Below are 25,936 nucleotides of genomic sequence, written 5' to 3' on the forward strand. Positions count from 1 at the left end.
GATGTAGCTCACACACAGTGGCAATCAGAAGGTGGTTTTGGCTCAGGAGAGTTGGCAGTGTCCAGCCTTTCACACTTACTTGAGCTGTCCTCCACAGTTGTCCTTTCTGTGGACTTCTGTGGACTTCATTTTTTGTGTCCCCTTTCTGTGGACTTCATTTTTTGGAGCGAGCAGTGTGCCAGCTTAAGTAGAGCTAATCTCTTACAAAATCTGTGATTCCCTGAGACATTTTGGTTTTTAAAGGTTGGTCTTTAAGCTTCTCTTGAACTGTATTAAATATTTCACTAATTTCAGTAAATGCTTAAGGTTAATTAAAAAACTTAAGTTCAAGGAAACTCTAATAGAACTTTTAAGGTGGCCTGAGAGTTACATACACTTAAGCTACTTTTAGTTGAATTTTAATTAGTATGGGTTGTCTTTTTTATGCACATTTCACCACAAGCTATTCATAATTATATTTTCATAAACGCTTTTTGCTTTAGAAGGTTTTGAAATTTCTATTAATGTAGAAAAGCTTTAAAACCAGAGTATAATATTCTTAATGTTACATGTATCGCATTAGGGCTGTCTTAGTTACAGCATCCCTTGGCCTTTCAATTTGAATTACTGGTTGTTAACTATTTGAGGAATTTACATCTCTTTGAAAATGTATAAAAATTCCAAAGGTTTTACTTTCCTTATAAAAGTATGTGCTTCTCTGTCTGCTTGTGTGTGTGATGATCGGTTTCTATTCATATGTTCATACACACACATTTCCCATACCGTCTCCCCTCAAGTCCATTGATGGATTATCTGTAATCCTTGAACTCCCCAGGTTAATTACAGCATGGTGAAGTCTAATGACTTTTCTGATAACCTCTTATAACTGAGGGATGCTTCTCTACTCCTTATAGAATACATAGAGCCCAGATCCCTTATCAGTTATTAACTGTGTTTCCTTCCCCCATCTCAAAGCAGTCTCTGGTGAAAATATGTGGGCCAAAGATTCATTTGTCCCATGCATACATAAAGGGGTAATAAAACCCTTTAACAGCAAGTACACATGGTCTTTTGAATCCCTTGTCTCTGCCACCAAATTTATTTAAAAATAAGCAAACAAATGTACCTTCAGCCTTCAATTTTTAGCTAAAGTATTGCAGACCTTTTTATCAATAACTGTATTGTGCACAGTAGTTGAGTTTGGGGAAGATGTTTAAGTTACCTAATTTTCTAAGTCCCTAATAAACCCTGTTTTCACAGAAGTATGATTTGGCCTTGTGTACGGTGAGCCAAATGACGTGACTTTAATGCTTTACTGTGTTTCACAGGAAAAGTAAAACTGCTTCTGAAGGAACTCTGGCTCTGTGTAAACACAACACACAGACTACCTGGTGAAGGCAGCAGATGTATCCCAGGTGAGAGAGAAGCTTACAGAAATGGATTTCATATGTGAAAGTAGAGAGGTTTACCATAGGCATTGCAGCCGTTAGTTTTTAATAGCTCCTGATTCTAACATTGAAAGAATGAAATAAACACGAATGAGTACTTTTTATTATACAAAACTCATTTCCCTTCAGTGTGAATTTTAATCCAAGTGAATACATTTAGCTTTCATCAGAGAACCTTCAAAAACATTAGACGGTCGAGTAGCAGAGGCATACTGGCAGGTGGAGAGGGGAGACTTGAAGGATGCACAGTTTCTTCAGAATCATTTCGTGAATTTGATCAATCCGTGAGCACTTTAGCTTCGTTTATTTTTAATGTAGTTTATCAGTTCCTTTGGTTGAACATCTTGATTTTCAGAGTATCATGGAGGCATTCTAGCACATTCACAGTTATAGTCGATTTAGCTATCCTGAGTGGAAGGGGAGAAGATAGCTGTCTTGTATAAGACAAAAGTGCTACTTATTTAGCTTTTTGTCATTTTACTAATTTCTTATGATTAGCTGCTGTAAATTCATGGGTCACTGAGGTTCTTAGTCTATGGAAACCTACACCTTATTTTCCTCTCAGGCTTCTAAAGACAGTTTCCTTGGAAAAAAACGTTAAGGGACAAGTTACTGATTCTTACTTATGGTGGACTCAGAACTTGTCGAGTGTACAGAGGCATATGGGGTTTCGTTAAGTAGATGTTTCCCTCAGTTCACCTACTAGGTATCCACTGGTATTAACCATATGGTGCCCGCAACTCCTAAATTAGTCCCCTCAGTTTATAATTTATCAATTCATCTGTTTAGGCAGAAGCAACCGGGGGATGCTTTTTGGCTTTCTATATCAATCAGCATTCTATTTTAAGCATTTGATTTTATGTTGTCAAGCTGTTATTAAAAGAGCTATTCTTCATTTCATAATCTAATGTTTGTATTTAAAAATATGCTTTTGAGGGGTAAATATATTACGTTAATTTTTCCAAAGTAGAAGGGAAAACATGGCATCTTTGGAATCTTCTTATACCATAAGACATATTCTTTTGTTTTAGCTTTTTATTTTCATATGAGGATGGTTACAAAAGTAGTTTAGAGAGTCCCCATGGATCCCTTAGCAGATTGCAGGATTTTTAACATTTTCAGTTACCAGTGATCAAAACCAGGACATTTGGTACAACCCTATTAACTAAACTGTGAACTTCACAGTTTTCCCCAGGGATCCTCCTTTCCTTCCAGGATGCCGTACAGGAAGCCTTCAGTAGTCATCTTGCTTTCACCTCCTCCAGTCCAAAAGTTCCTGTTTTGTTTTTGTTTTGTTTTGTTTTTAAATCTCTCTTGTCTTTTACACTTTGGGAGAATATTATTTTGTAGAAAGCCCATTGCTTTGGCTTATCTGATGTTTTCTCATGTTATACTGAGGTTGTGTAAATAATTTAAGGCAAGAGCGTCACAGTGGTGATGTTTCTCTTTGCTCAGGGAGTTGTTCTAGGGATAGGTGATATGGATATGTATTATCACTGGGCTCTAACCTTGATCACTTGGTTAAGGTGGTATCTGCAGGTTTTTATGTTGTAAAGTTACTCTTTTTTTCCTAATGAATCAACTTGAAAAAGGTTCTTTAACATTGTGCAAATATTCTGTTTCTTTCCGATTGTCACCTGCTGATTTTAGCCTCCAGCAGTGGATCTTGCCTGCTATAATTGCTGCTTTATTCAGTGCTATCCTTTTAGCTTTGGTGGGAGCTTCTTTAGATTGGCTTCTGGGCCCTTCATAAATACTCCATTTTTTTTTTTTTTTTAGTTGTTTACTTCTGGTACCGCAAGATATTTCAATCTCGGATTATTCCCTCCCCAGCCCTATAATCAACCGCTTATCCAAGGAGCCTTGGATCCTCTATAAAACTTATTTTTAAAGCTTGCAAATATAATAAATGGTTATGGAATCAAATGTTTTTGTTAATAATTAGTACCACTGAAGTTCACGAAAATCAAGACCCTGAAAGGATTAGGTTTTTATAGGAACTTTGCTGTTGCATTATCATACTGAGTATTCATAGACCTCATCAGATCTCTCAGAGAGCATTGTACAGATATGGACATGGGTAGGCTTGATATTAGTTGATTTCAAATCACTTTTTGGACAGAAAATAGTGTTCTTTATCAACCTATGGGCACAAAGTTGTTTCTCTGCCACATTCTGCTGTTTGTACGGGAAGATTCATCCAGAGACCAAGTGAGCCAGCAAGGCCCGTTTTCATGAACGTGGATGTCTTTCCAGCTGTGTCAGCCATCCACCCACCAGTCCGTCTCACCTGTCTGTCTCACTTTTCTTACTGCAAGACTAGCATACTTGTATGAAATGTATTGATTTTCTAGGATAATGTTTAGAAAGCAGCTGGTTGCCTTTTAAAAAATGTTTCTGCTTACTTGGAATTAGTATTTCAAGCATTTTGAACTGTTGTAATAAGGTGTGCTTTTTTGTTTTGTTTTGTTTTTAAGTTTTCTTGATATTGTAAATACCTGATACCTATTTTTGTTCCCCGACACAGAAAAACCTGCCAAAGCAATCACCAGCTCCAGAGTGCCTGGGGAAGATGGTACGCTACCTCCAACACAAGGCAGCCCTCTCAGGACCTCAAATGTGCAGACATGCCTCACAAAACTGTCCATGGAGATAAAGGAGGACTTTTTATGTCAAAATGTGGAAAAACAGAGCTCCAGTGGAACAAATTGTAGTTCTGACCATGTTTTTAATGAGAATGGAAATCTTGAGGTTTTAGTACAAAGTCATCATGACAGTGGCAGCACTGAATTTGTTGACCATGATCATTTTTTTGATGACGATCTTCAAGCTGCAATTGACTTCTTCAAACTTCCCCCTCCTCTTCTGTCACCAGTGCCCTCACCCCCTCCGATGGCATCACCACACCCGAGTTCCTTACCTTCTTCATTTGCACCTGTGAGTTTTGCTCTCTGAGTTTGAATTACCAAGTGGGTACATTGTCTATCCTAATATGTCGTTGATGCTCAAAGGATTTAGTGATATTCTTGCAAAGACCATTCATTTTAGCCAATTTTGTTAGGGGGTAACATGAGGATTTTAAAAAGCATGCCACTACCCTTTGGATCAACATATATAATATGAATTTTTTCACTTTGTATTAGGGTTGCATTTTTGTTAGTCTTTCTCCACAACCAAATTACAAGTTTTCTATAGGAAGACTATGTCTTAATTGTTTTTATCTTTTGATGTGAAATAACTGAATTAAAGACATATTTGTATATATGGAGTTATATAGTGATAGGAAAATCCATGTATACAGCATCCATGCCCCTTAACCTAGTGTAGCCGAGTTCTCTACCTTTATTTGATGAATTCATCATCTTCTTGTGTGTTTGCTGAATGGTTTATAGTAGTTTCTTAGGAAGTTAGTCTTTATGAAGCAGATATATATATATTTTGGCTTAAGGAGCAGATACATGTTTTGCTCCTGGAATCAATTTCTTTCTTTACGAAAGCACCATGTGTACCTGTTATGTTCCAGGGACCAGGCTAGACACTGGGTGTGCAGAGGTGACGGAAGATGCCATTGCCTCTTAGTGGGATTCATTGTGTGGAGGTGGGAGCAGTAAAGGAGCAAACAGATGCATTGCTGTGTAGAGCCCTGCAGTGGTGGAAAACACGCTCCTCAGGAGGATAAAGAAAAGCAGCTCAGTCCTGAATGGAAGCCGGGGCAGGTCGGGGGGCAGGCAGGATTCTTCTGAAGATTCGGTCCCCACGCTGAGTTTTAAGGAGTGAGTGGGGGTGCTTCAGGTGGAGGAGCTGTTCTCACAACAGTGCAGAAGCAAGGGTAAGCTCTGTGTGTGGCAGATTCATGCAGGTGAGACTGGGAAAGGCCATGTGCATCCTCCCAAGGAGTTCCCACTTTATCCTGAAGGGGGAAATCTTTGATGAATCCAAAGACGTAAACTGAAAGATAGATAGTTATTTGAAAGTTTCATTTCAGTATGAATGAGTAGGGAGGGGGGGGGATAGTCAGAAAATAGACAAGACCACAGGCAAGGTAGTGGCTTAATAAGCAGCTCAAGTAAATTTTTTTTTTTTTTTGAGACAGAGTCTCACTGTGTTGCCCAGACTGGAGCACAGTGGCGCGATCTTGGCTCACTGCAAGCTCCGCCTCCCAGGTTCACACCATTCTCCTGCCTCAGCCTCCCAAGTAGCTGGGACTACAGGTGCCTGCCACCATGCCCAGCTAGTTTTTTTGTATTTTCAGTAGAGATGTGGTTTCATGGTGTTACCCAGGATGGTCTCGATCTCCTGACCTTGTGATACGCCTACCTCAGCCTCCCATAGTGCTGGGAGTACAGGCGTGAGCCACTGCGCCCAGCCGCAGCTCACTTAATTCTTGATACCTGAACCTAAGTTGTGGCATTGGTGTTAAAGAGGTGGGAACTGGTTTGAAAAATGTTATGAGGTCAGATGAGCAGCATTTGGTGACATTTTAAATGTGGCAGTTAGGGGAGATGGAGGAGTCCAAGATATTGAAAAACAGCAAATATAAGAAGAGACCCTGTTTGGGAGAATAATGTATAGAACGTTAGATATGAGGTATGCATATACACAAGCGAGGTACTGGAGGGAGGCTGTGGTGGTGCACAGACGTTCAGGACCTGCCAGCGTTTGAGTGCAGTGGAAGTCATGCAGCTGTGATATCATCCAGTAAGAGTGTAGAGGAGGAGAAGATGGACTCCCAGTCAGGACTCTGGGGAGCCGTCCCTATGTAAGTGACACGTAGAAGAAGTTTGAGGAAAGGAGATTGAAAACAAGGGCAGAATAGACGAAATCCAGGAGATGGTGGTACTGTGGAGTTCAAAAGAGGAAAGAATTCTTTCAGTAGGAGCAAGTTGATGTCAGCAGCTGTTAATCTTCACCAGTCCACTGTTCTCTAACAGAATAGAGACAAGGTGGTTGATGGTGTCAGCGCAAGCCAGGTGGGCCACATGCTCTAGGCAGTTAACTCAGGAGGGGACGAGTTGGGGGTCAGGAAAAGGTTCTGGAGCAGAGGTGTCCAGAGAACGGGCTGGGAGGGAGAGAGCGTTGTAAGGGTAGCACAGGTGTGGTTGATGACATCAGTCAGACTGCAGCACTCCGTGAGGACATGTTGGGGAGGAGATATGTGGTGGGAGATACCCACAAGACAACGCCCCCCGCCCCTGCACAAGGCTGTACCGGGCACAAGTCAGATACACCAGAGGGAGAAGAAATGGAGAGCTATGAAGCCAGAGACCAGCAACCTGGGTCAGAGCCTTTGTTACTAGATGATGGGGAAGTAACAGTGTGCAAGTAGGAATGTTCGAAAGTTAAGAGAAGAAACATAACCCTGTGTAGAGTGGGGTGTGGCGCTTGGAAGCATGTCTGTTATTGGGGGAGGTGTCTCTGTGGGTTGCTGGGCACCCTTAAGGAGAGAGCAGAACAGTGTTGGACCAAAGCTGGAGAACTCCCCACTCACCACAGAGATTCCAGGCTCTAGCCTGCCCCTGCTCAAATGTGATTATAAAGATTCTTCAGGAAACATGTACTTTAAAAAAATAATGCATGTAATTGATAGTCATGTTAATCTGTTGAATTAGTGTTTGACAAGTATAATTCATATTTTTTAAGGAAACCTTCTTTGGAGAGTATGCAGATTCCAGCGATAATGACTCAGTCCAGCTTAGAAATTCTGCTGAGTCCGTTTCAGAAGATGATACAGCTGAATCACAGAATTATTTTGGCTCATTGAGAAAAAATAAAGGAAGTGGTACATGGGAGGAAAAGCCCAAATCACATGAAGCTATCCAAGCTCTGAATACATGGGAAGTAAATAAAGTGACAACTGCTGGACTTGAGACTTTCACAGCAACACTGAGAGAATCTTCTGCCACACACTCCTTAGTTGGTGAAAAACACTGGACCACAGCATCTCGATCCATGAGTGATAGAAAAAGAGACATTTTACACGAGACAAAGACACAAATGGAGGTTAGGGAAATGGATAAGTCAGTGCAAACTGAGAAGACCGTTCATAAACTCACTCGAGGTCTGTGCATTGAGAGATTGTCTGCCAGCCCTGCACAAGAGAAGGAAGCTGCCCCTAGGAAGTCCGAGTTGTGTTCTTCTCACCTTGGCAAAAGGCCATTAAATGAACTCATGGAATCTGAAGGAAAAAGCCCATTGTCCAAAATGATAGGATCACCCAAATCAGAGTTTACTAAGTGGACACGAATTAACGAAATCACTTCTGAACCAGACTGTATCACAGTTTCTGGCCATTTTCATGGACTATCTAGAGAATTGGAAAAGGAAAAAGAAGATACACAAGGGTTCACTTTAGGAGAATCACCTGAATCAGAAGATGACGACTCAGGTGATGCAATGGATGTAGCAAGGCTTGACTTTGAAACCAGTTTTTCCTCGTCTTCTACCTTGGTAGCATTGTCTGTTGGCAGTAATCCCCAGTCTTCTTCTAGGTTAGACTGTGGTAATGATCCAGATATTACTACTAAAGTTTTCTCTACTGAACCGCCTCATTCAGAACATAAATTACAAACTAAAACTTTAAACACATTACATCTGCAGTCTGAGCCACCGGAGTGTTCTATAGGAAGAAACACCTTGGAGAATAGCCTGCGTGCCTTGAGCCCTGAATTGGGAGCATCTAATTTTAATGATCAGAACAGCAGTGGTATAGAATATGCAAAAGTAGTAAAAGACTTAACCAAAATACATTCACTTCCTCGGTCAGTATTTATGAAAGCTACAAAAGATGGGCAATGTGAAAGTCAAGATCCAAGAATTGAGCTCACACTAAATAAGCCAGATTTCACATCATTAATAGGTTCTCAGGCTGCCTTGATCAAGAGTGGTTTGGGTTTTGTTAAAAGTACTTCATGGCACCATAGTGATTTATTAAGGAAAGGTGGCGAAGAAAGTCTGAGAGCTAAATCAGAACATGAACAAAAGACTAGCCAGTTACAAAAGGCAGTGCCATCCCTACAAAATAGAGGACCAACACCCAAGCCTAATCTTCTGAAAGAGAATAACAATCCTGTAGAATTCAAGACCACTGCATCGGTGTTACCTAATCAAGTATCAGTTATCACAAAACAGACAAGAACTGAAAAGGTTCAGAGTGCCAAATTGGAACACTTGAGGCCACATAGGAACGAGCCTACCTTAGTAACAGAAAATAATGGCAACAAAACTGGTATGTCAACTGTAGCAGAATGTGCTGGAGAAGGAGATGATACAACACAAAATATCAGGGAGGTGGCTGCTGTGAAAAGCATTTCACCAGAAGTTTCTGCCTCTAGGAGAAAATTAGATTTCAATTGTGCAGGTGGTTCTTCACCAGTAGAAAATTCTGATTGTTCCACAAATAGCAGAGTATCTTTCTCTTCTGAAAACATCCTTGTCCAAAACCAAGACATTGTGAGAGAAGCTGCAGTGCAGGGAGATAGGCGAAAGCAAAGGCAGCCTCAGGCCACAGATCTGGACTCCAGTGGGACAGATGGCAGTGAGGTGCTTCCAGCCACAGAAGTGACCATGTCAGGAGGTTTTTCTGTTGAAAAAACCAGCTGTGGAGACACAGGGAGATCTGGTGGTGAGGCCCTGGCTGTTGCAAATGATTCTACTGGCACATCACAAAATGCTAATGGACTTTGGAAGTTGAAATCTACGACTCCCGGTGGTGCTTTGCTTGAATGTTTTGGCACTGCAGACACTACTTTTTCTTCAGCATTTTGCCGAAAAGAAGGAGAGACACAGGATACCTCCCAAAGTAGCCTGCCTGGTACCTTACATTGTTACACAGGCATTCGAGAAGGGGGAGACGACACTGAGGTAGAGGAGAGTGAGGCATTTAGCTGCAGTGAGGGGAGTGAACAGCAAGATGCTCCTGATGACTCGCAGAAAAATTCAGGAGATACAGATGCTGGTGTAGCTGAGGTGAGACCTTCCTTAGAGGTAGGTTATTTGACGTCAGCTCTGCAAGATTTTAACATAAGTACTTTTTCTGAGCTAGATAGACTTTCCACATCAGAGGTTGTGATGTTTCTTGAGAGCTGTCAATTAGGGGATTATAGTTCAGGGGACTCTGTTTCTGAATGTTCTAGTAAAGGAACCCTAAATAAAGAAATGAACAAAGAATTAAAGCCAAGTGAAATAGCAGGAGAAAAATATAGAAAGCAACCCTGTGAGGAGGAAACACTTGGAACCTGTGAAGAGTGGATTGAATCAGAGGAAGATGATTATTTGTTAAAAAATACAAGTCAGCTCACTCAGTGTTCTTTGGAAACTCTGTCTGAGGTTCTGACCAAGATTAGGCAAGAACTTCAAACAAATGCTGAAGATTGCAGTGGTAAAGACACTGGCAGTTTATTGCTCTTAAATATAAATAACAACATGACCACTGAGAATTTAAGAGAGAAAAGTCCATTTCGGGAAACAACTGGCTCCTCATCACATGCTTCAGAACCATCCCCACAAACAGCTGCCTTGGACACTGAGGGCAGCTCTCCCATCGGCGGTAGGCCTCAGAATGAAAACACTGAGAGCAGACCAGAGGCCAGTTCAGATGCAGGCGGGCAAACCGATGGTGGGAAAGAAGTCCTGCCAGAACCTGTGGAGCCGTCAGCCTTGTGCTCTGACTCTGTAACAGTGCCATCGACAGAGCAGAGTTCTAACTGCGAGGCCGAAACAACATTTCAGTGTCAGATAGCAACAGTGACCTCAGAAGTTATAAATGTACTTATAAATAAGGATCAGAATCTAGTCATTGAAAAGGGGGACAACTGGACAATTATCAGTGGCGTAGCTGTCCTGCCACATGTGGACCAGGTCACACTGTGTGACTTTCCTGGAGACATCCCTATTTCTCAGGCTCAAGGAGAGCTGGAAGCCGGTTGCATCCCAGTGACTTCTGCTGAGAAGTCCCCAGAAGCCAGTCACACTGGCCCCGCATTTCAGGAGGTTCCATGTGGCAATAATCTTTCATGTCCCCAAGAGGATGTTTCAAGCACTGGTCAGAGCACCAACTTTGATAAAAGTCGTTTGCGAAATAGACCCGTTAAGCCTAGTATATGGATTAGTTCTCAAATATATGATCAAAACTTTGAGACTCAGATTGTTGCGTCTGATCACACATATTATAACTCAAAACTAGAGCCATCTGGCAAAAATAAGAATCGATCAAAGATTTCAAACAAAGATCAGTCAAATAAGCCAGTAAAAACTTCAGCATCAAGCAGAGTTGAAACTCATCAGAGTGAAGTTGCTCAGTCATTTTCAGGGGAAAAAGCTAATACAAAAACTCAAAGAAGCCAAACTCAGACCATTTTAGCAAATGCTGATACATCCACTCCTACAGATTGCTCTCCTGACACTCTGAGTAAAATACGGCAAGAGGTGGGGCCTCCTTTGCCACCTCTGCTTGCTCCTCTGATAGCTACACCTCCAAGGACTTCACAGCCACTGTCTCCACTGATATCGAGTTCTAGTCCTTCCTCACCAACCTCTCCCGTCGGCCAGATTTCTCCTTTATGTGAAACCCCAGTGCCTCCTGTCATGTCTCCATGGCCAGAGGACCCCAGACGTGCCTCTCCTCCAGATCCTTCTCCATCTCCATCTGCTGTGTCAGCCAGTGAGAGGGTAGTGTCGTCTCCTCTGCAGTTCTGTGCGGCCACACCGAAGCACGCACTTCCTGTGCCTGGCCGACTCCCACCCTGTGCATCTGGCCATGCTGCTGTGGGAGGGCCTCAGGAGAATTCTGTGAAAATCCTTGACACCATGTACCCAGAGTTATCTGCCAGGGCCCGGACCCTCAACATCCTCAAAGGGAATATTCAACTCACACGAGGTCCATCTGCTGACTGTAAGAATTTACCAGGACCTGCCAGTGCTATGATAGGATTCAAAACTATCACTTCAGCAGCAACTGCTTTTGTCAAAACTGGGAGCAGCTCTGGTGGTGACTGTAACCAAGACAAGTCAAGAGATTTGGGGACTCAGCAGGATTCAGGTGGGAAAAGAACATTGTCAGCGTCTACACTGAGAAGTGCTAAAAGACTGCGCCTGGACACTGGGTCCCCAGAACCAGAAACCAGGGGAGTCACCGCAGAAGGAATCCACAAGAACCTCCCAGGGAACCTCCCTCCAGCTGAAATTGCAACAACAGATGCGGAAAGAAGTTGTTCTAGTCCAGCCATCAGTGCAGTTTCACAGTTGCCTTTAAACCCGAAAGAAACTGTGGAGTCCCATGATAAAGCCATAGCTAATGCCCTGAAGAAAATTGCAGAGTTTTCTTTTGATCTGTTACCTGTCATTCGTAGTCATGTATATGTGGGAAATATCTCCAAAAAGCCTGTAATGAGAGATCAAGAGAAAGAAGTTGTTTATGAATTTAGCACAACAAAAAAGGTATGTGGCTGCTCTTTTCTGAGTGCATTAAGGACTACGTGTCCTCAAAGACAGATGCTGTTTACTGTCAGCAAAATGTGTAGATGACCATGGACAAAGGTTTTACTGCAAGGATGAGAGCTGTCCATGTAAACATTATGATTACTTTATTTCTAGCCAGCATTTTACAAATTTAAAATACGATAAAAGACTGGAGATTTGGTCATTTCTCTTCATCAAATTACTTAACATTTTTTTTTAAAGTATCTGTCGGGACTAAAATTGCATATATCCACTTGATCCTGGCATGTTTAGAGGCTTAAAATTATTTTCTTCAAAGCTTCAACTTACCACATAATTTTTCTTTTCCTTGAGTGTTTGTTACAAATCAAACAGGAACAAATGCTTAGTGTCAAGAGAGGGAAAAAAGGGATGGTTTAAATTTAAATATGTAGTTTATTTAGGACTTTTATAGTTCTATATTTTCTAAATATCCACTGGAACCTTGCATGGATGACTTCTAGTGCTAGATGGATCACACTTAGTGCTTATCTGCATTTACTTGGAGTTATTTTGGCATAAATATTTATTTTTTTAGATTGCTTACTCGCAGAAAGCATAAGGAGCTCTGTAAGTCACTTTGAAAGGAAATGAATGCATATATCAAATTATTTAATGCTCCTCTTAGGACAAAAAATGTTACTTAGTATTTTAAATTTAAACAGTATGTAGAGTAAATTGGAGTTTAGAAAACAAGAATGACAGTAAAATTATATACTGTATTTCATGCAGTCACATACACAGATTATATAAGGCAAAACCCAAGAAATTATGATTTATTTGACTAGAGATAGTGACAGTGTGCAGCTAGGTCTTTTGAGACTTGCATTCTGGCATCTGTAGCATTACCAGCCGTAGGAAACAGACAGGTGTGGGGATCTCTTCAATGTCCCTGACCTCGATTCTCGTGACTTACATGCTAGGTAAGTTCTTACCAGTTACTACTGTGCTCTACCTTCTGATGTAGTGCAAGTTTTATTTTTTCAATAGATACTTAAGTTTTGTAACTTTTAGATAATCTTTGGTAGGCTAAAGATAAATATGAGTGTACATTGCCATTTTAATTTTTTTTTTCAATCCAGCATTTAGCAGAGTGCTTGCTTCACTCTATTCTCTCAGAACTAAAAATTCAGAAGATATCTATGGACCACAATTACATTCATGCCCTCTGCAGGGTGTATGTGGGTATTTGTCGGCAACTTGGAGACTTGGAAAGAGCTCGCTTGTTTTGCTACAGCCTACTTAAAGAAGGTATGCTTAGATTGTGACAATTTTGTATTGAAAATATATGATTGCCTTTTTCCCTTATACTGGAGTCTATATTTTCAGTTTTGTGATTACTGTGTGTCTTTTAAAATAATGTTATGTTTTGTCCATTGAATAGCTTTAGCTATACCCAGCTGCACCTGGTCTTTAGTAGGGCTTACTTATATCAGCACATATATTTCCACTTATAAATAAATGAGTATTTCTCATTACTGTGTATTTGTTCTGTGCCCTGGGCAGCTGCTTTAGAATTAGATAATAGTTGCTGTAAAATATGGGAGGGATACTTTAAGTGACAAGCCAAACTACTGTACCACTAGGTGGAAAGGGTAGCAACTTTAAGATGGAATTGATGAAAAGAAGTAGATGACAGAAAGCTGAAAGGAGATGGTGATATGAGGGTTGTCCTGTAATTCTCTTTTCTCTTTACTGTTTCTTCCATCCGTACTAGTGGATCAGATTGGAAATCATTCTTTGCTGTATGAAATCATCAGTATTTTTAAATCAGATGATATACATATGAAACCTAATACCATATCAGTCTTATCTCAGTGTTAAACATTTACAGTCTCTGACTACCATGTTTATGGGGCTTATCAATCAGGAGAATTGAGTATATCCATCACTTTTACTGTTGTGAATGAAGCTGCTAAGTGTTTCATTCACCCACTTCATTTCTTTGTTTACTTTTTCAGTCATTTATTCAACAAATCATTATGGAGTGAATGTTAGGATTTCTGTGGTGATTACATTCATATGGAGGTACAGTTGTCCAGGGGGACTGACAGGCCATTGTCACATCACAAAAACACACATGAAGTTCAGCAGTTGGCAGGTGGTGGGACGGAACAGGGTGTGGGCTCGGCCAAGACCACAATGGATTTCTTATTCTTCCTCAACCACAACAGGCCCATTCGTAGCTCTAGCTTTTGTGCTGACAGCTTTCTTGCTCTGTTTCCCTCAACTCTTGTGTTTCACTCCATTTTCACATACCTTCCTAGTCATCCTGGATCCCTTATTTTTCTTTATTTGCCTTCATGGCACTTACCACTTCTTAAAGATTAAATACTTTGGTTGCTGTCTCTCTGCTCCTCTAGCTTGTATACTCTGTAAGGAGATAATTTATTTGTCTTGTTTCTACTCTGAAGTGTCACCAGATAAACATAGGATTCAGAAATTAACAGATCAAGTTTAGTGCAGTGAGTTTATGCTTTGAGCTACCTATTCTTAGGTGTGTCAGTGATAGATAAAGCAGGACAAAGAAAACTAAAAAGATGTGATTGTACAGCAAACAGGATAAAAATCTTTACTTTGGAAGGCTCTTGACAGCTTCTTATGAAATTAAAACATTCATTTATCCTGTGGCCCAGAAATTCTACTCATAGGCACTTATGCAGCAGAAACACAGAGTTAGATCATTACATCATTACATAAACTAGCACACGGATGTAACATCTTGACTCATAGGAGCCCATAACTGGAAACAAATGTCCATCAGCCAGTGAATGGAAAACATTTTGATATATCAAGCAAGCAATTAAATACTACTTGGCTATACAAAGGAATAGACTACCAATGTATGCATCAACATGGATGAATGTTGAGACCAACATGCTGAGTAGGGAAGCCGGACAGAAGAGAGTGCATACTACACAAATCCATTAATAAATATTTGAGAAAAGGTAAACTAATGTAGAGTGACAATAGATCATGACTTCTCTGTATCTGGGGTGAGGTGATTCACTGCAGAGCACGAGAACGAGAGAACTTTTGGGATGATGGTATTGACTGTTGTGGTGGTTTCGTGGATTTAATCATTTGTCCAAATTCATTGAACTTTAAAAGAGTGTATTTTATTGTCTGTAGACTACACTTCAATTAATTTTTTAAAAAGAGACAAAGTCAGAATGTAGGAGAAAGTGTTTACAACAAAAGAATTGTCACCTAGAATTTATTTTAAAAATTCTTCAAATCAGAAGCTTTATGTGTTCAATGAGTAAATGTAATGCATAAAAACCTATGTAATATAATGCAAAACCTATGTAATACATAAAAATTGCCTATAATGACACATACCAAATGGAATAATTCTGAGAACAAGGAAGTTGGAGAATGGATTTTTCTTTTTTTTTTTTGAGACGGAGTCTCGCTCTGTCACCCAGACTGGAGTGCAGTGGCGGGATCTCGGCTCACTGCACGCTCCACCTCCCGGGTTCACGCCATTCTCCTGCCTCAGCCTCCTGAGTAGCGGGACTACAGGCGCCCACCACCACCCCTGGCTAATTTTTTGTATTTTTAGTAGAGACGGGGTTTCACCGTGTTAGCCAGGATGGTCTTGATCTCCTGTCCTCCTGATCTCCCCGCCTCGGCCTCCCAAAGTGCTGGGATTACAGGCGTGAGCCACCGCGCCCAGCCAAGAACGGATTTTTGAAATGACTGTGACTGGAGCCTCATCTGGGCTCCCCATTTACAGCTTCCTCCATTGCAGGATGCCTTGCAAGGCACCAGTGAAATTAATACAATATATTCTTAATTTGCAATTTATTCACTTGATCATACATAAAAGATTTATTGTATTTTATTTCTCATAGATTTTCCAGAGTCTGAAAAATTAACTTTGTTTATTGCAAACATGTGGCATGATATATTTCTCTCTCAATCGGTGATTAATAAAGCAATGCAGTTAGTTGCCAGGCAACGTGCTAAAGGAGAGGTTCTGAACTGCTTGAGAGCTTTTCTTAATTGGGAAAAGGTGAGCTTTACTTCTATTTCTTACAGTACCTTACTTTTAGATATTATATAGATGTTACTATTTTGTTGTGTACTTAATTTTATATTAGTTCATAGGCATTTTCTTCTTTCTAAATCTTTTAAAATTTAATCAGTTTAACCTAAGCTTATTCATTTTGTTCATTAAGTATGCATGAGACATTCAAGGAAGAATTGTAGACCAAAGGATTGTGTTAATTAACTGTTTTGTACACTAATTTGTGACTGATGAAACCCACACGTAGGTATATATGTTTAAAAGTCTCAGAGAAGCTACAGAATGATTCAGTTCTTCAATAGATACTTAGGTAAAACAAAATTATGTATTTCAGTTTTTTCCTATTAGGACTTTTAAAAATCTAATATGCTTTATTTTTCTTTCTAGTTGATGGAATTTGTTTTTGTGCTAACTACTTTGTTCCCGTGTTATCTTTTATTATTTTTAGTTATTGATATGTTAAAGTAAGTGTGTCTAGATGGGTGTTCTTTCCTCATTTTATTTCATTCGTTCATTTTATCTAATGAGAATCTAACTACCAGTAGCAGACTTCAAGAAGAGGTACTGAAGCCAGTGATAATGATTTTTTAATTTTATTTTGTTTTTAATGAGCATGTATTTCCTCTACTAAAAACTCCCCTTGGTTTATGTGTGGAGCAGAATTTTATATGCTGTTTTGCCTTTTTTTATTATTACTTTTGAAGTTAGTATTTGTTAGGCTTTTATTTTTTATAAAACGGAAAGAGCTTTTGGTGGTCAAAAGTTAGGTAAATATTAAAAAGCAAGTTTGTAATGATCTCTTCATCAATCTATCTAGACACAACAGAGTACATTCATGTGAGGTATTGTCATAAATTCTAGTCTGTCATTTTGTGTCAGGAGAGACATCCCGCCTCCTACCGATGGATACCAGCAACCACATATATATCTGCTCCAGAGGGTTACTAGCCTCTGGAGAGTTACCTGCTTCTGGAAGGTTACCTGCCTCCAGAGAATTACCTGCTTCGAGGGTTACTGCCTTCAGAGGGTTACCTGTTCGCAGAGAGTTGCCTACCTCCAGAGTTACCTGTTCCCAGAGGGTTACCTGCCTCCAGAGTTACCTGTTCCCAGAGGGTTACCTGCCTCCAGAGTTACCTGTTCCCAGAGGGTTACCTGCCTCCAGAGTTACCTGTTCCCAGAGAGTTACCTGCCTCCAGAGTTACCTGTTCCCAGAGGGTTACCTGCCTCCAGGGGGTTACCTGTTCCTAGAGAGTTACCTGTTTCTGGAGAGTACTTGCCTCTAGAGGGTTACCTGCCTTCAGAATGTTATCTGCCCAGGCTGCTCCTGCTGTCACTTGGTCTTTCCGCTTGCACACTAGAGCCCATCTCCTTTCAGCTGTTCGGAATTAAGCAGGGTATGGTTAAAAAGACATTACTTATGAAGAACATACCATTTTAGTAAATGTATTTGCTAAGTATTGTGTCAAATAAAAATACATAGTCAAAGCTTTAAGGAAGGGAGAAATACTTGGGGAATAAAACCCCATTATATTAGAGGATTTTCAAATGCTTGCTTACAGAATTAAACATCTAGTAAACAAAAATGAGGACATAGTACAATTCATTAATTTAAAAGTAAATGTGTATGAAGAATATTTTTTATATATCTGTGACACATTTACACAAATGAATGATGAATTGACCACATGAAAACATTAGTTTCTAAAAAGTAAAGATTTCACACTCAAAATTCCCTGGTAATAATTCAGTAAAATTTAACAGAAAAAAATTTCAAAATATTTACATTTACTTTGAAATTGAGACATACATTTGTAGACAATCTGGGAACAAATAAAATACGAAAAGTAAAATCACAGTCTTAAAAGTCAATGAAAAAGTAAACTCAGAATCAAAGATCTCTAGCTTTTTTGGAAAACATGTACTCATTAAAGTATCTTAAATGTCTTAGTTGTTTAGCAGAAAATAAATGAAGTTAACTGCTACTCATCTTCAACATTAGAAATATAATAAGGGAACCAGAGAAAAAGAATAAATTTTAGGAGATAGTAGTAATGAAGTGAAAAAGAAACAGAAACACATAGAAGATAAAAATACTGCTTTTTAGCTGACAATGCAGATCAGCAGAAACAGAAAAGAACAGAAATAGTGAAGATTTGAAATGGGAAAGTAGACACATAGGACACAGAATGAGAAGATGACTGTCTGCAGTAGATTTGGAAACGGTGATTTCCTAGCAAAATACAAATGATCAAAATTGGCTTTGGGGTAGAAAACTTGAAAAGACTGGTTGAAAAGATAAAACTTTTCTGTACAAAGACATGTATAGATTCCACCTGAGTTTTAATCTAATCTTTAAAGAACCAAGTAACTGTAATCTATTTTAAGCATGAGGAAAAACTGAAAGCCTTCTGTTCATTTCTAATAATAAAACCCAATTAAAAATGCTATAAGAAGGAAAAAGCCAGTTTTTAGTGAGTCACTTAGATGTAAGAAGTGTCACTAAACAGGAGATTTCCGTAATGTATTCAAAGAATAATACTTTATAACTAAATAGAGTTTATCCTGATAAAACAAGGAGAATTCAGAATCAGAAAATCAATACATTACTAAATTAAAGAAGAAACCCCCATGGGATTATTCCTAGACTAGGAAATAGAAGGCAACTTATTAAATATAATACTGCTAGTTAACAAAGGAGTATTATCTTCAGTGTAAATTTTGAAATTATTTCAGTTTTTAAAATCATGAGTTAGCGATTCCTGCTGTAACCATGGTGGGAAGTATTTCCCTGTGTTGGGTTCTTCAAGGTGGTTCCTCCTGCAAGTTTTTCTGGTGCAGTTGATAAAATCTTTAAGGATGCTCTATGTGTAGAAGTGACTTCTTGGTTTAAATTACTGCTGAATTTTAAAGTTGTAAATTTATAAACCTTTTTAAAAAACCTTTAAACTCATGAGTCTTGTTTCATTTATAAATCAATTAATTGTTAACAAAGTAAGAATGTGTTCACTTTGGCCATTGATTAATGTTAGTTAACTCATGTATTTAACAGATTAACATTTCCTAAATTATCTTATTTACAAATTTCAGTACGTTAATTATCTTAAAACTTTAAACATATTCATAAACTTAAGATATATTCTTCAAAAACACTTAAAGTAGGGCTTCAAATCTAATAAGCATAATCTTCCTAAGCACTTAAGCAACTCTTGAATATAAAAAGTCAGATTGAGAATGTAGAATGTGAGTTGTAATAAATATTCAAACAATGTTTACAAACTTAATTACATTCTGTTAAACATGTCTAATTAAAATTATGATTCTAATACCAAATACTTCCAATTACAGCCACACCTGAAACACAGGAGATTCTCAGCACTTTTACGGGGCATGTATTGTATACATGCCGATTATCCCATGTTCACAATTACTGCAAAATGTAAAATAGATACTCAAAAAAGTGAATATATGGATTTGATTTCTTTCATGTCAAAATTTATTTTTGCATCTCCTCAGGTTGCAAAGTCACTGATTTTTCTCAGTGGGAAATATTTACCATTCTGGCTGAGTTTTGGTTATCAGGAATATTACTTTGAACCGTGATTTGGCTATGGATTATCTTACAGAAACCTTGAGACTTAGAACCTTTCAGGATACAGGTTCTGAAAGGTTCACTTATTGAGTCCTTCTAGTAATAAAGCAAATTTCCAAGCCCAAGCCTTTTCTTGTATTACGTATATTGAGTATTATATGTGTATTGTTTTTATAATAAAACTCTCAAGCAGTGCTGGTGGAAACATGAAAAAGCATGACTACTTTGCAAAATCGTTGGGCACCTTCTTATAAAGTTAAACCATTTCTTAGCCAAAGGCCCAGGAGTTCCACTCTTAGGTATTTTCAAGAGAAGTGAAATTTACATCCTCACAAAGGCTTGTACATGAATATTCATAGCAACATTAACAGTAGTCAAAAGTGAATTGATAAACAGTAATATATCCATATAATTGGTTACTATTCAGCAGTAAAAAGTGTTCAAACTATCTTTCATGTAGCACTATGGATAAATATCACAACACATTATACACAGGTGTGAAAAAAGCCAGAAGTAAGAATCCGTTACTGTCTGATTCAGTTTTATGAATTTCTTGAAAAGGCAGACTGATACTCAGTATCAGAAAAATAATAGAATTTAAATAATTTTTAGAGGTTTATTTTTGAAATTACAACTAGCTTCCTAACTTTAATTCTCGAGTTGATGAAACTGTGCTTTCCTATCTGGATTACAGGTAAGCTCTTTTCTGCCTGATGGGATCCTGCATCCTGCCTATATAGCTTTTTAATCTGGCTCATCCAACTCCTGTTGTGTCATCATTCTATGACTAAGATAAACATGATCAAACTGTTTTGAAAAGCTGTTTCTGATTAAATGATTAGTCATCGAATGCTTATTATAGTCTTTTAGATAACTAAGGTAAGATGCATTATATTTGAAACTCCAGATTTTATTTTATTTCTTTTCATTTGCTAGAATGCCCCGGTAGATGTTGGCTTCATGGTTTCTAAGCTGCTTTTGACCATACAGTTATGTCCGAAAACAGAATTTCAATCTAGTGAAAAATTTGGTGAAGACCTAAGTGATAACACTTGGGAATACATATTTGCCATTGATCTGCTCTGCTGCCATCAGAAATGGATCTGGACACATGATAACATCATAAGGTTAGTTATTTTACTAACTTAAATAAAGATGTGTTATTGTGAGGTTGAGTTGTTGAATGCTGAATTGTGGTTTGAATAATTTTTGTTGTTTAAGCATGTAAGGCAGATGAAACATTTACAAATGATGCTGCTTTTATTTTGTAAGAGTTAATAAAACTACCCTTAAGATACCTTCATCATGGCCGGGCATGGTGGCTCACGCCTGTAATCCCAGCATTTTGGGAGGCCAAGGTGGGTGGATCACGAGGTCAGGAGATCGAGACCATCCTGGCTAACATGGTGAAACCCCGTCTCTACTAAAAATACCAAAAATTAGCTGGACGTGGTGGCGGGTGCCTGTAGTCCCAGCTACTTGGGAGGCTGAGGCAGGAGAATGGCGTGAACCCTGGAGGTGGAGCTTGCAGTGAACCGAGATCGTGCCACTGCACTCCAACCTGGGCGAGAGAGCAAGACTCCGTCTCAAAAAAATAAAAGAAGCTACCTTTATCACTATCACATTTTCTTGCTTTATTTTCCTTTAGTACCTGTCACTACTTTTTGTTCAATTCTGCTGTTATCATCTCTCCCCAATAGAAATGACTCTGGAGGGGCAGAGGGTGGCCTTGTTTGGCTCGTGGCGTATCCCCAGCATGTGGAACAGTGCCCACACAAGGGGAGCACCTGGCCAATGTATGTTGAATGGAATTATCATTATCGTAACATACAGATACTCACAAAACCTAAAGGGAAGAGAAATATTCAGAATTATAAATTAGCAGCTCCTCCCACCTGGGAGAAAATTAAGCTCCCAGGCATTCATTATATGTAGTAAATTAACTTTTCTCTGTGCATTTATAATTCTGGCAATAGCTTTGTACCATCTCTGGGAGAATGGAGAAAATTGTCACTCAAATAATTTTTCTGTAGGTCTTAATTTTCTTGTGGAACCCTGGCCGAGAAAGGCTGGTTTAAGGGAGTTGGTGACATTAAAAAGGATGCATCAAAGGTTTTATAATCCATATCCTTGAGATACTTGAAGCTGTGGAAATTACCTTGTCCAAGGATCTATGTGTGTCCAAGGATGTGTGTTACTCTTGTTCATCATCTTGACACTAAGGGAAGATTAGACATCTGAATGTCAGACAGTAAGGAATCAAATCATGGCACTCCTCTATGAGATGATAGCTATATTAAAACACATAGCTATGAATGGATTACTATGTATTGACATGGAAAAGTATTTCCCAGTCTGTTACTAAATAAGAAAATGACAGAACAGTCTGTCCAGTGCCAGTCTGTATAATGATGTGTCAGGGCCTACTGTGGGCCTCAGCTTTCTGAATCCTCATGGGAACCCACGAGGCAGGGGCCCTGTTGGCCCCACTTACGCTTGAAGAGGCCGGGGCTGGTACCCGTCAGAGATACTTGGTCCACGATCCCTACACTCATGGTGAAGATGTCAGCAAACATGAGGATCTCCACCTGAGCAACTACAGACCCTGCTCCCTTCCTCAGCGCTGGTGGCTCTCTACAGGTTGTTTACATCTATGGAGAGTGGGGAGTATCTAGAAGAAAAGACAGAATTAGAAGAGTAATAATGATCTGAGACTGAGTTTGGAGTGCTTTTAATTATCATTTTTCTTTTGTCTAATAAACTTTACTAGTGATACTTTATGAATGCCATGAAAGAATTAGATAGATTTTTGAAAAAATAGAAGACAAAGAGGAATTGGCACTGTTTTCAGTCAGTGGAAAGTTTCTTTTATCCATCTAAAGTGTTACTTGATTACTGAAGTTACCATTTTCCTCTGGCTTAGCTCCTTTTTACATGCACAGCTTTATTTGTCTGTGATCCTGCCAGGTAACTTGGCTTTTAAAACACAGGGGCTGCTTTTGCACCTGGAGAGTCCAAGTGAAAACTGAGGCTCTGCCACTTCCTAGTTCTGGGACATTGGGGTTGCTGTTCAGTTTCTCTGTCCAAAGCCTTGTTCAGAAGAGTTAGAATAAGATGCAAGCACTGAATTTCCAGCCATGTTAAAGCTAGCGTGGGCACAGCCATGCTGTTGGAGAAGATGTGAGCATCCAGTATCTGTTCTCACTTGAACTTACAATGTTAGATCCTTAGCAAATACCCTCTTTCACTGATTGCTTAAGGATCATTTATAAGATAAGTTATTAATATTATTTGAGTGATGATGAGCATACATCTTTTCATGTTGCTGTTTTATAGTAAGGAGCTGTGGCCTGTAATGGATAAGTGGATAAAATACAGAAAAGGACATGCGAACATTGCGTATACTCCTGATATTATTATAGCCTCAATACTGAGGCTGATTGGTAAGTTATCTGTTTTATTATTATTTTTTTCTTGTTATTGATGACATCTTCGTGCAAGGGTGGGGGTAACTGTATAATAATATATGTTGACTTTGAAAATTTTCCGTAATGACTGATTTTAGAACCATCAGAGTAGATACTTTTGTGCTTTTAAGTCAGTCTTCTTTCTCTTTTCTTATAATGTTTTATTCATCTTTTTCAGAGGTTAAGATTTTTCATGTTAGTATATTTTAGTTATAATTGAGCTCTTTTTAGATGCTAGTACTAATACACAAACACTAGGATATATAAGTTACTATAAATTATATTGTAGTTTCATTTGGTTTCTAAAATAAGGATTATATTAAGCCATTCTTGCATTGCTATAAAATACTACCTGAGATGGGATAATTTATAAAGAGGTTTCATTGGCTCACAGTTCTGCAGGCTTTATAGGAAGTAGCGTGCTGGTACCTGCTTGGCTTCTGGGGCATTCTTAGGGAGCTTTCAATCATGGTTGAAGGTGATAGGGGAGCAGACACATCACATATGTAAAGCAGGAGCGAATGAGGGGTAGTGGGGAGGTGTCACACACTTTTAAATGACCAGATCTCCTGTGAACTCAAGAGCAAGAGCTTGCTCACCACAGGCATGGCCCAAGGCATTCATGAGGGATCCACTTCCATGATCCAGACACCTCCCACCAGGCCCCAACTTCAGCACTGGGGATTACAGTTCAATGTGAGATTTGGGTGGGGACAGATACACAAACTATATCCAGGATATCTTCACACCACCTGCCGCAATGTTTTCATACTTGCCTGTTAAGGGTCACTTAAATGAATTACAGAAGTTAAATGATTGTTTAAAAATATTTTAAATGAGACATGGATCCTTCTTAATCTCATATTTAAAGAGGACCTCAATGGCCATTTGGTTCTCCTTATTTCCTACGAATTGTTAGTTTTTGTTTTTACTTATCTTCTACGAATCTTTATTTTTATTTTTACTTATTTTTTTGTTCTATCTCGTCTTCAACAAGCTGCTGTCAAGACCCTGTAGAATTATCAGTGATAAGATCTATTAATTAGAAAGATGTCTTTGATACAAAAAACCCTTCAAAAAAATCAGTGAATCTAGGAGCTGGGTTTTTGAAAAGATTAACAAAATAGACCACTAGCCAGACTAATAAAGAAGAAAAGAGACAAGAATCAAGTACACGCAATAAAAAATGATAAAGGGGATATCACCACTGATTCCACAGAAATATAAACTGCCATCAGAGAATACTGTAAGCGCCTCTATGCAAATAAACTAGAAAATCTAGAAGAAATGGATAAATTCCTGGACACATGCACCCTTACCAAGACTAAACCAGAAAGAAGTAGAATCTCTGAATAGACCGTTTCAGAACAAGTTCTGAAATTGAGGCAGTGATTACTAGCCTACAAACCAAAAAAGCCCAGGACCACAGGATTCACAGCCAAATTTTACCAGAGGTGCAAAGAGGAGCTGGTACCATTCCTTCTGAAACTATTCCAAACAATAGAGAAAGAAAGAATCCTCCTTAACTCATTTTAGGAGGCCAGCATCATCCTGGTACCAAAACCTGGCAGAAACAAAACAGAAAAAGAAAATTTCAGACCAGCGTCTCCAATGAACATCGATGTGAAAATCCTCAATAAAATACTGACAAACCAAATCCAGCAGCACATCAAAAAGCTTATCCACCATGATCAAGTCAGCTTTATCCCTGGGATGCAAGGCTGGTTCAACATATGCAAATCAATAAACGTAACCCATCCCATAAACAGAACCAATGACAAACACCACATGATTATCTCAATAGATGCCGAAAAAGGCCTTTAATAAAATTTCAACATCCCTTCATGCTAAAAACTCTCAAACTAGGTATTGATGGAACATAATGTAATTAGAGCTATTTATGACATATCCACAGCTAGTATCATTTTGAATGGGCAAAAGTTGGAAGCATTCCCTTTGAAAACCAGCACAAGGCAAGGATGCCCTCTCTCACCACTCCTATTCAACATAGTATTGGAAGTTCTGGCCAGGCCAGTCAGGCAAGAGAAAAAATAAAGGGTATTCACATAGGAAGAGAGGAAGTCAAATTGTCTGTTTGCAGATAACATGATTGTATATTTAGAAAACTCCATTGTCTCAGCCCAAAAACTCTTTAAGCAGATAAGCAACTTCAGCAGAGTCACAGGATACAAAATCAGTGTACAAAAATCACAGCCATTCCTATATACCAATAATAGACAAGCATAGAGCCAAATCATGAGTGAACTCCCATTCACAATTGCTACAAAGAGAATAAAATACCTAGGAATACAACTTACGAGGGATGTGAAGGAACTTTTCAAGGAGAACTACAAACCGCTGCTCGAGTAAAAAGGACACAAGTGGAAAAACATTCCATGCTCATGGATAGGAAGAATCAATATCGTGAAAATGGCCATATTGCCAAAGTAATTTATAGATTCAATGCTATTTCCATCAAGCTACCACTGACTTTCTTTGCAGAATTAGGAAAAAAACTACTTTAAATTTCATATGGAACCAAAGAAAAGCTCATATAGCCAAGACAGTCGTAAGCAAAAAGAACAAAGCTGGAAGTGTCACACTAGACTTCAAACTATTCTAAAAGGCTACAGTAACCAAAGCAGCATGGTACCAAAACAGACATATAGACTAATGGAACAGAACAGAGACCTCAGAAATAACACCACACATCTACAACCATCTGATCTTCGACAAACCTGATAAAAACAAGCAATGGGGAAAGGATTCCCTATTTAATAAATGATGCTGGGAAAACTGGCTAGCCATATGCACAAAACTGAAATTGGAACCTTTCCTTACACCTTATACAAAAATTAACTCAAGATGGATTGAAGACTTAAAGGTAAAACCCAAAACCATAAAAACTCTAAAAGAAAACCTAGGTGATGCCATTCAGGACATAGGC

The 25,936-nt window shown here is 38.9% G+C and overlaps 1 protein-coding gene across 1 annotated transcript in view; it reads left to right on the plus strand.

Annotated features, from left to right (window-relative positions):
• ICE1 (interactor of little elongation complex ELL subunit 1) overlaps positions 1-25,936 on the plus strand; it is a 66,632-nt gene that overhangs the window by 29,525 nt on the left and 11,171 nt on the right. Inside the window, exons 11-17 of the mRNA XM_025388834.1 lie at positions 1,308-1,394; positions 3,955-4,364; positions 7,068-11,861; positions 12,983-13,151; positions 15,758-15,918; positions 20,459-20,649; positions 22,859-22,965. Coding sequence (XP_025244619.1) covers positions 1,308-1,394; positions 3,955-4,364; positions 7,068-11,861; positions 12,983-13,151; positions 15,758-15,918; positions 20,459-20,649; positions 22,859-22,965 — 5,919 coding nt within the window. The remainder of the gene's footprint in view (positions 1-1,307; positions 1,395-3,954; positions 4,365-7,067; positions 11,862-12,982; positions 13,152-15,757; positions 15,919-20,458; positions 20,650-22,858; positions 22,966-25,936) is intronic.

The sequence above is a fragment of the Theropithecus gelada genome, chromosome 6 (genome assembly GCF_003255815.1).
Source record: "Theropithecus gelada isolate Dixy chromosome 6, Tgel_1.0, whole genome shotgun sequence".
NCBI classification, from domain to species: Eukaryota; Metazoa; Chordata; class Mammalia; order Primates; family Cercopithecidae; genus Theropithecus; species Theropithecus gelada.